Below are 11,202 nucleotides of genomic sequence, written 5' to 3'. Positions count from 1 at the left end.
CAGGCTCCACGGCCACGTCATCACTACTCCCAAAGGGAACACGGGTGGGCTTACCCCACCTCCTTCCTGGCACATCACGAATTAGGGGTCTATCCCAGAAGGCCTTATTTATACCAGTGACTGCTCGGATCCAAAGAGTGGACTCCAGACTCAGAGAATTCGGTCGGAGGCCCAGACTCAGGATATTAAAAGTTGCACCATGAGTTGTTGTTGTATCAGGGCTTTGTCTGTCACCCACAGATCTTTTAAGTGTCTAGGGGTCTCCTGAGACACAAGCAGTCATGTATATAATAGATAATACGTGGAGGTCTATGTGCATGTAAGATGGCAAATAAATTCAACCCAACTTTACGTACATATATATTTTTTTTCTTTCTGTGCTGCCATCTATTAAGCAGCTTCTTGAGAGCAGGGTCTTTTATTTACTGATGAGCTGATAACATCTAGGACATTCTGGATGCCCGGATGCGCACAGTATCCGGTCTTGGATTTGGAATGGATTTTGCCCTTAGGGGTCCTCACTCCTAGGAAAAGCCCCCGAGCCTTTCCACGCTAAGCCCAGCCAAGCCCAGCTCTGACTTGCCCCCTGCTCCAGACACACTCCGTCCTCAAATCTCACCCTACTGAGAGTACAAAAGGGCATTCAACTCATGCGTCTTCCCCGGGATGGAGAGCACTGTGTTCTGCTGGATGTGCAGACACTGAGTCAGGTTGTCCAGAAAGCGCACAATCCAGAGAAATGAAAGGCTTTTCGTTTTCTCCGCGAACATGTATTCAAGTCTGACAGTTGAGCCGAGAGATGTATAAAGTCAGTACCTGTGACCCTCAAACGGGGAGAGAATGTGGGAACTTCGGTCTGTTGGAAACTTTGTTAATCTGCAAGTGGTCCAGCTTATGTGCAAAACGCGGTGCGCAGCGAGTCCCGCAGGCGCGCGCGTCCCCTCTCGGGTAGGAGGTTCCCGCCGCGTCCGCCTCCCAGGCAGCAGCCGGCGGCGGGGGAAGTCCCGCGGCTCTCATGCACCCAGGCCCAGGCCCTCTATGTGCATCACCTGCGAGCCCAGGCGCTTTGCAGCCCTCCGTTCTGTGCTGCCGGCTTCCTAACGCTACGCCTCGCCAGTGTCCGACCCTGGCCCTGCCTCCCACCCTTGCGCCTCCGCGTCCGCTCAGCCCGCTGCAAAGAGTTAAGACCCGTCTCAGGAGACGCCTCTGGCTGCTCCAAGTCCCTGGCCCCTGCTCGCGGCTCCTGATTGGCTGAGCTCCTGTCAGTAGTAAAAAAGTATCAGATAGCAAACTTGGGACCTTCATAAAGGCGTGGTGGCGATACTCCGCAAACGCTAGCAGCCTATGACATCTGCCAAGAACGCCTGGGATGCCGCTGCTCCTGGCCAGACGCAGGAGGAGGAGGGTCCTGCCGGCTAAGAGTTAATCAGCCCCGCACAGCGAGGGGGGAGCCACCAGTTTTCTGGGGACACTGGTTTCGGTCACTGGCTGCCACTGTACTCCTACCCAGGGGAGCTCCCGGAGAGTTGGATGCATGCTGAGTTGTTAGCTGCTGTCAGCTGGGCTCCCGGGAGCCTGTTCCTGGTGGAAAGCAGGGGGCGTCTGGCCAAGGGACCAGCGGCTCGCTGAGACTCAACATGACCCTCCTGGGGGCTGAGCACTCTTTGCTGATTAGGAGCAAGTTCAGATCAGGTAGGGCTGGGGCATTTAGCATTCCTTCCTAAACTTTCCTCTTCTGCACTTCTCACGTCTACATTGCTTTCCAATAAATGTCTCAAAGCCCGCCGTGGCTACTTCAACCTTGTTCCCCAAAAGCACATTTTGGAAGTGGAAATTTTATTGGACTTTGGGGGCCTTTAATGTCTTCCGTTTTTAAGTACTTGGAGTTGGTGAGTGTGGTTTTGTTTGTGAAAGGGCCAATCCTTGCATTTTATTTTATTTTCTCTCTATCTGTGAATAAAAATTTTGGAGGTTCATCCAAAAGGAACAAGTTTGGAAATGAACAAATAAGGGATTTCAAGATTGTGAGCTGCATAATATTAGTTGTAATTGCTGAGAAGATAAACCTGATGCTGTGTATCGGATTACAAGGGTCACTTAAAATGTAGCTAATCCAAACAATGTATTTCCCAAAAAAGTCACTGGGGGGAAGTAAAAATAGCAAATTTGGAGCACAACAAGTATTTAAAATGACATCACTGTAGGGAAAAAAAAAAAGTCCAGTGCCACAAATATTTTTTTCCCAAACCATCTGATATTTATAAATGGAGACTTTCCCCCCAAATTTCTGTGTTAGCAGCGCATAGAGAAACTTTTCAAAGGACGCTGAGGGAAGGTGAGTGGAAGACGGGGACGGGCGCGCTGCTCAGGAAGGGCGGTACAGGCGCCCGTGGGCGGTGTGGACTGTGGGCTCCACACTGAGACGCAGAGGCCCTGGCCTCCTTAAGTTCTTTCTCCGTAACTGTGTTTAATGCTGGTTTTGTAAAAGCAGTAAGAAGCCACTCAATAAATGGCAGAGCTTTTACTTAGAAGATGAATTCTTTTCTGAGAGCTCCGATGTGAACATCCCATGGAGCAGGTGTCGGGAGATGCTGGCCTAGTGTGCTAAGTGTTCCTTCCCCCTTCTAAAGAGGACCACTCAGTGTTTCACTTGCGATGATGGATGTGTCAAGAATGAGAAGAGTGGATGCTGGAAAATGAGGGTTATCTGTGATTTCCTCAGATGCTCCTGGCTTTTGGCTATCTGTGGTTCCACTGGAGATTTTCTCAGCCTCTGTACTGTTGGAGCAAAGATGAAAACTCGGGCTTGGCCGACCGTTATACTCAGGGCCCTGGAGCCCTGGGGCCTGTCTGCCAGCCATTGGGTTCAGTGGTGGTTAGTTACATCCTTCTTCTTCCCATGGTGAGGTGAGGTGGTTGGTCTGTTAATCTGCTGGAGTCTTGGCCACTGCTTTGTAATTTCGTCAAAACCGCAAGGCAACACTGCCACCTTTCTGAAGAAAAGAAGATGCAGGTTTGTTTTGCAAAAAGTTACATTCATTTCAAAGACGCCCTTGCCAGTTCACGTGGGGGGCAGGGGAGGGGCTGGTTTGCCTCTCAGAGGATTTGGTGAGGTACTGGATAGGATCGTGAGGACAGATTTATCAAACAAACCCTTCCTTCCTGAAGTGCAGCCCAGAGGGGAGATGAGTTTGCTCTGCTCCCAGTTCCTGTCTCAGTGGACTGGTAGGGTTCTGGGGTCTCCCCAGTAGGCCATGGAGCTTCTGAGAATTCCAGTTGTGGCCTATTTGTTTCCTTAAAGCTTGGACGGGCCCTGGTGTCACAGGAAGGGTCGTGTCAGAAAACATGGTATCAAAGCAGACCCAGGCATGCTCCCTCCTCCACCTGTGATGGACAGGGAAGCTGGGGCCTGGAAACAGACCAAGCAGATCGATCATCTGTGATGGCCAATAATTTGAAAGACAAAGAAGAAAAGCAAGCAGAATATAAAACTATGTAGATGTAATATTGAGGACGGTGATTATTCTTTCTGGGTGTAATTACAACTGTAACGGCACCAACGTGGAAGCTGGCTGGCAGAGGGTTTACACGGGGGCCTGCCTCTTCCTAAGAGAACTCGGTTTATTTTATGACTGACAATGGATTAGGAAGCCTTCTCCTCTGTTTTGATTTTTCTCTCTCTCTCCCTCTCTGTCTTTTCCTTTGTTTCTTCTTTTCTCTATGAGCTACTCAAAATGTAAACTCATAAAATTCTATTTGACTGCTAATGTTGGCTTTGATGGTAGACCCCGGTGTAACGTATTTCATTAAAAATATATATATTTTTAAATAAATGAAACTAAATTGCTCTCTGATCAAAAAAGACTCCTTGTAAGATAGGGCTTGTTTGGAAGTGAGCAGGTAACTGCTTCAGCTCCGAAGGTGACAAGAATGGCAACAGCATCCAGCCGGCTTTCTGTAAGCTATGTTCAAGCGACCTTGTTAGTAAGTAAGACACCAGGCCACAGGAGCAGTAAACTGGGAAAGTGTACATGTATGAACGTGTTTAATGGTATACGCTCATCTTATCGGAGAGGCCAGCCCCGCGGTTTCATGGTTGAGTGTGTGGGTCTAGAACAAAACGAGCTGGGATTTTAGCGGATGCCTCTACTCATTAGTTATAGAACCTGGAGCCTTAGATAAGCTACATAATTCTCTCTGCCTCAGTTTCCCTCCTTTGACTAATGAGAATGATCATAGGGTTGTTGTGAGGATTAAGTGGGATCATGGAAGTAGATCACTAAGGAAAATGCCTGGCACTTAGTAAGCCATCAAAAGATATTGTTCCGTTATTAATCTTCAGGCAGCCAGATTCTGTGTTGGTCACTTTCTTTCTGAGTCCTGGTTAGTGAATGTGTAAATGTCACGGTTGCATTAGATTATTTCTCAGACCCTTCAGTAACACTTTGTGGTTCTGTGAAAACATGCAAAGCTTGGGCACAGGCAAAATTGTGACTGGGCTGTGAGGCATTGGGGCATGTATGATAGGCAGCTCATATAAATGCAGTAAATAGCGTTACTTTTAAACTAACTACACTTTTACGGGTTTTAATCTGTGTTGTTTTGTCAACATCTGTAATCAATATCACTGTCAACAATTTTCCCCAATACCACAATTCTTGTGTCAACAAAACACAAGGACTTATATGTATGTAAACACACACAGACATACACCATGCATGAAGGGTCAGAACGAGAGAGAGAGGGCCACTGATGGGTTTTGCTTCTAAAGAACTCCTGTGTTTTGCCTGTTTCCTTCTCTTTTTCTCCTTTTCCCACTCAAACAGCTCACACAAAGGCAGACTCTGGCACCTGCCATGACCTTGCCTCTATCCCTCACAAATTTTGGGTTGTCACATTTAGCAAATAAAAATACAGATAAACAATGACTATTTTAGCATACTGTAATATCAAGGGCATATTTTTATCTGAAACCCAAACTGAATTAGGCCTTCTGTAATTTATCTGGCAGCCCTACCTACAATCTGAGCTGTCTTTGCTCAACACTCTATGCTGCCCTGTCCAAATATCCATCAAGCTCTTGGGATTCGGGTGCTCAAAGACTCCCCAAAATACAAACATTTGCATTTCAGGCATGAAAGCAGAGATTCAGAATGAGGAGGGGGTGCCATGAGCCTGAACCCTGGGTCTGTGGGGGTGGAGCCAGAATATGGATTAGGGCAAACTCTGAGAACTTCCCTTTTGACTTTCTGAGGAGGAGGAAGATGAGCTCAGGCATCTGCTCAGGTGCAGGGGCTCCCGGAATAGGGGCCGCAGCTGAAAGAAGCCGAGGACCATGCAAAGCAGGCACGGAGAGGCAGTGGCTGAGCTCAGCTCAGCACTGGACGGTGGAACACACCAACACCTCATCTCCAATGTCTGGGGACGGGCCTCCAGTGTCTGCCACTGCTGTGTGTCCTTCCAGGGACAGCAAGGGACATCTCGGGACTCTGCCCGCCATACTCTCTGTGTTTTCTCTGTCCTATGGCCTTCAGGTCACCTAACAGGACTGCTGAGTTCTACTTTCAGATAAATCCTGAACATCTCTGAGGCTGAGTATTTCTTTAATGAGTCGAGGAGCCTGGACTAAGAGGTTGGTCCAAAGGTTTTTACCACATGGACACTATTGAAGAAAATTCCACCAGGACCTCAAGGCAAGTTCAGGCTCTGGCTTTACCTTCATCATTACTTCATTTTATAACCTAGGACAGATATTTTAACCCAGTGCCTTGTCATGTCTATTGTGGAAAAGGCACTTTTCTAGGTTAAATTAGTTGTCCTAGGCTATAAAACTAACTATATAAAGATCTAGGTACAGACATATAGATATACATTTTTTTCTTTATCTAATTTAATTGACCTCTTTATGACTCATTTTTGTCATCTACAAAATAGAGAATTTTGACTGGCTTATCACTGAAGTTGCTTCTAGCCCTAGCATTTGGCATTTTTCCAAGTGAATGGCCCTAAGTATTTTTGTAAAGTTTCAAAGACTAAGCTTTATAAAAGCATTACTGTGATGTTTCTGAACTGTTATATTTTCAGGGAACTTGACATATACTAGATGCACAATAAATATTTCTTAAGTGGATGAATAAATAATTCATACCTACCATTTTCATAATTAACACAGTAGTAGTCAAGAAAATTAATTTCTATTTTTTCATATGCTCAGTCTTCTTTTCAAAATGTCATTGACAGCTTTTGGGTGTGAAGCCCACTGAAGCACAGGTAACTAGTCCTCAATACCATCTTGCTATTGAAATGACCAGTGGAATATTTAAAAAGTTTTTTGATGGAAAACTTATTCCATCAAAATCTTTCAGTAATTTCTACTAGACGTAATCAGAACAGGAAGAAACCAGGGCAAATTGTCACTATGGGGTTCTGTACAAACTGTTCTCAGCTGAACTTCTCCTTCCTTCCTTTGCTGACAAACAATAATTCCCTTCTCGGCAATGGCATTGGTTTCCTATTTCTGCTATAGCAAATTACTACAAACTTACTGACTTAAAACAGCATGCATGTATTATTATCTTATAGTTAGTTACAGAGGTCAAGAGTCTGAACGGTACTGCTGGTCCAGGCGTTGGCAGGGCTGCGTTCCTTCTGGGGACTCTAAAGGAGAATCTGTTTCCTGTCCTTTCTAGACTATGGAAGCTGCCATATCCTTTGGCTTGTGGCCCCTTCCTCCAGTTAAGGAAGCAGTGTACCATCTGCAAATATCTCGCTGACTCGACTCTTCTGTTTCTGTCTTCCACATTTAAGAACCCTTGTGATTTCATCGGGCTCACCGCAAATCATCCTCCTAGTTTAAGGTCCGCTGATCAGCAACCTTAATCCCATCTGCTGTACTATGCCATGTGTTTCAGTCAGCACTGGCTGCTCTAACAAAAGACTGGTGGCGGAAAAAAAAAAAGCACAGAAATTTACTTTCTCAGTTCTGGAGGCTGGAAGTCCAAGATCAGGGTGCCAGCAGGAGGTGAAAGCTTTCTTCCTGGCTAGCTGGCCACCTTCTTGCTGTGAGAGTCAGAGGGAGATAATATCTGGTATCTCTTCTCATAAGGGGACTAATTCTGTCACTAGGGCCCTACCCTCATCACCTCATATAAACTAATCACCTCCCAAAGGCCCATCTCCAATACCATCACACAATTCAGTCCACAGGACCATGTAAGGTGACATATTCCTAGGTTCCAGGGACTAAAACAGGGGTGCCGTTGGAGTGGGGAGGAGCATTATTCCGCCTGTGACAGCGGCTTCCAATATGGCGTCCCGCCTTTCACACCTGCACAAGACCTCTGTCCTGCAGACAGTGCTCTGCAGGACTTGTCTCATCATATGGACTGTCCAGCCATAATCCCAGTGCTTGCTCCAAGGTGACCCATAAAAGTCTAATTCCACAGTTGTTTAGCAGGAAATTTTTTTAAAAGAGAGAGGCAGAATAGACTGAAAGATTAAATGGCATTTTTTAACTTCAGGATTTCTCCAAAGCTTTAATATTTCTAATATACATTATGAACTTCTAAAGGACAGTGATCCCCAGATGTGTGGTAGTTTATTCACAGGGCACCTCTCGGGGCAAGTGCAGCTGGACAGACACAGTGTGGAAAACTCTGCTCCACGCAGAGAAGTCCTCAGTTTCCAGCAGGCATTTATTTAACGGGGTTATCTCTACACGAATGTTGCTGGCAAGCCTCTACCCTGCCCCCCTAACCGACCCTCCACCCCCCGGTAAGAACTCTGATGGTTTTCCTTCCTGGCTGCTTATTTATAACTGCTCACCCTTCACTCCCCAAGCTTATTATTTTGGAGATCAGGACCAGTTTCCAACCCCTAGGGTGAGCATCAGAGGATTGCACTCCCTGTCCTCCAAGAGCTCACAGACAATCTGAAAAACACTGTATGAGAGCTATATATTTATTAGTCAATTCATTCAACGAATAATTCTTTCATGGTTCCCTTGTAACAGAGACTGTGCTGGGAGCTGGGGATACAGCTGGGGAGCAGAAAAGACACACTCTGTGCCCTCACATGGACTATTTGAACTCATGCCCCAAAACCCTGGGCATGTTTCCTGCAATCTGTGCCTTCGGAAGTCCACACTGGAACACAGTTAGATGGACCTTAAAAGATGAGTGTATTTTACATCCTAAGTGGGAATTTTAAATCTTTTTTAAAGGGCAAAGGAACCTTCAGTGTCTGACTCAGGCCACCTGCTTGAGATCACTGTCCTTGCCTCAGGTCTGACTGCATTAGATTTACTGATATACCAGGAGCCTTTGCCCAGCAGCTTAAATACTATGCAAGAGCCCCAACCCTCTCTGCCCCTGAACTTCTTGCCTTAGCGCTTATCATTATTGGGCATACTAGGCATTTTACTTGGTTATTCCACAAGGGTAGGAGTTTTTGTTTGTTCATTTGTTTTTACCACTTTATTTCCCAGCACCTAGAACAGTTATTAGCAGAGAGAAAGCACCATTTAATATGTGTAGGCCAAGGTAAGAAAAGGTTCTTGGTGGTTCCTGGGTCAAGCAGTGGCTGCATCATGCTCATTCGTAGGCAAGTTAATTACACAATGTTTGTTCATGGACCGATGATGGTACCTGGGATACTTAAAAATATTGTTTTCTAAGATCAGAAAGAGTGGTGCTCACCTTTCATCTGCTACAGTATATGACAGACACAGTCAGTAAGGTTTTGTTAAATTGGATTAAACCAGACTGAATGGATTCTGATCTAAGAAGATTAAATTGGAGATGAAGAGAAGCGGGTGGCAGAAGCAGCAGTGCCGGAGCCCAGGGCTGGACGCGCGCGCACCTCACAAAAGCCCGACCTGAACAGGAGCTGCTAGAGTCTGCAGTGTGCGTTCAGCTCCCTTCTTTCCATCTTGTCAGCAAGAACTGACTGGTCATCTAGCGGATGGTGACCTGCTAGTCATCTTTCATCTCCACCCAGATCAGGGCGCAGGAGCCAGTGGTGAGCACCTGCCTGCTGGGTCTCAGGAGGTCTCCTGCAGGCAGCCCAGAGTGAGACCTCCTCACACCCCCGCTGCGACCGCGTGACCTTGGGAAAGTCATCTCAGCTCCCTGGGCCTCGGTTTTCATACTGATAAAGTGATTCATGCCATTTGTGAGGGAAAGGCCTTCAGAGAATTATCGAGGGTTTTGTTTGGATTTTTACAGAAAGCAGTCCCTGTTCCCCATGCGGCATGTGAGCTGCGCAAGAGAGAAGCATGGAGTAGTTAAAAGGTTTGCATGGACACAAATAGAAATTTAAAAACAACAAAAACCTTTAGCCAAAGAGTAGTTTTAGAGTCTTACAATTTTAGTACTTTGATTTTCAACTTTATTAAGCAGGTAGTGTTTGTTTCTTTCTGAAGTCGATAATTTGCACTAAGCTCTATTCTGAGATTATCCAGAATGGCTAGTAGGTCAAGCATTACTTAATCAGACTTTAATCATCATTCTTAGATAAAATACCAGGGCCTCTAAATTCTGTTAAAATAAAATGTAGTGTTTATTTCTCTGAAATTTAGAATAAATAGGGGAGATTCCTGACTTTTACTTTTATAAGGCCCAGCAAGGTGCCCTGAAGAACCATGGGAAAACAAACTTCTTTCCTCCTGTTGGGTGAGGGAAGATAAATTCTCCCATTTCCTTACAGACACTGTTGGAGCACTTTGCTTACCTTTCAGTCACTCCAGGTGACATTTGCTGTATTCTACCACCTGAGATCATTAGAAAAACTATAGCATTCTAGCAGTAGAAACAGTGGATTAAGCCACCGTAATATTGTAAAAGGTATTCATTGGGTCCCCTTGTGTATAGGAGCTTAGCCGTCACTTGGTATGTGTAGCAATAATAGGTGAATACACAACCTGCCAAATACTTAGTGTGTCTTGCTTCGCACCTCTTGTTTAGCCCCCCAATTTGAATTACCACGTAAGCTTTCCACTCCTCAATCTTTATCTCTTTCCCCTCGGCCTCCTAATTGTACAAAAAAAATCATCAGTTTTATTCTCATAAAATATAGTCAAATAGCCCCAGGGTGAAATGACTGGAAAGTACCCTGTAAGCTGTTCTCACTTTCCTAGTTGCAGAGACCCTCTCCCTCAGGCAGTCATTCCACTTTGCTCCCCTCAGGCCTGACTGGGCTGGCTTCTCAACCTGAAGTCGGGTTCCATGTGGAACTTTTTGATACTCAAGCTCCAGACAGGGCAGTATAAGGCTCCCAAACAGGCAAAATCCAGAAAATGCTCTTCACCAGTAACTGGACAGTAATCTCCTCAATACTTTAACTATTTCTACTACTTTGTAGAGATATTTGTCCAGATGCATAAAGAATTTTACCAACTTATATCTGAGTATATGCATAAATTGACACAGCCTTTTGATCAGTCAGCATAATATCGTAAGTACTTTTTCAAGCTCACTACACAGCAGCATAATTCTTGTTTGAAAAACTATACTAGAGTCCACCAAGTGAGTGTATAATAACTTACTAAACCATTCTCACTTGTATTGGAAAAATCAGCCCATTATATTTTTTATATTACAAATAACACTAAGAAAATCTTTATGCACATCATCTTGTTCTTCCTCTGGACTGGTTTTACAGAATACTCATTGTTTAGAGAAAACCTCTAAGTGTGGGGATAATAAATGTAAATCTTTATGATCCATTATGGCAGCTAGTATCTCTGGAGTACAGTATTCCCTCACTTATTGTGGGTATTACATACTAGACACCCCCGTGATAGGTGAAAATCTGCGAAGTAGGAACCTTACATTTATTTTAGTATTTATATATATTTTAAGGCTTTATAAACCCTTCCCACACACTTATAAACCGTTCCCACTCCCTTATTAACCTTTCCCACTCCCTTATAAACTTTTCCACACTTTTATAAACACTACTTATGTTCTTAAACATATTCTACACTCTTAAACATACGTAACTTTAACAACATATGTATACAGTACCGCAAAATCCTGTGATGTAGTGAAAAATCCATGATAAATAATTAAATATAATATTTAAAAAAATCCCATGATACAGTGAGGTCGTGATAAGTGAACCACGATATAGAGAGGAACTACTGTACTTATCTTGTATAAAGCTTAACCATCATCCTATTTCCATATGGCAATGAACTCTTGC

The 11,202-nt window shown here is 44.7% G+C and overlaps 1 protein-coding gene across 1 annotated transcript in view; it reads left to right on the top strand.

The window, feature by feature from the left end:
- Nucleotides 1–1,344: 1,344 nt before the first annotated feature.
- The window catches only part of MYOCD (myocardin), an 86,696-nt gene continuing 76,838 nt past the window's right edge, over nt 1,345–11,202 (top strand). The window contains exon 1 of the mRNA XM_090290651.1: nt 1,345–1,692. Within this exon, the coding sequence (XP_090146777.1) occupies nt 1,638–1,692 (55 nt within the window). The 5' untranslated portion in view covers nt 1,345–1,637. The remainder of the gene's footprint in view (nt 1,693–11,202) is intronic.

The sequence above is a fragment of the Furipterus horrens genome, unplaced genomic scaffold (genome assembly GCF_987537825.1).
Source record: "Furipterus horrens unplaced genomic scaffold, mFurHor1.1.pri manual_scaffold_11, whole genome shotgun sequence".
Taxonomy (NCBI): domain Eukaryota; kingdom Metazoa; phylum Chordata; class Mammalia; order Chiroptera; family Furipteridae; genus Furipterus; species Furipterus horrens.
This window is presented reverse-complemented; position numbering and strand designations above follow the sequence as displayed.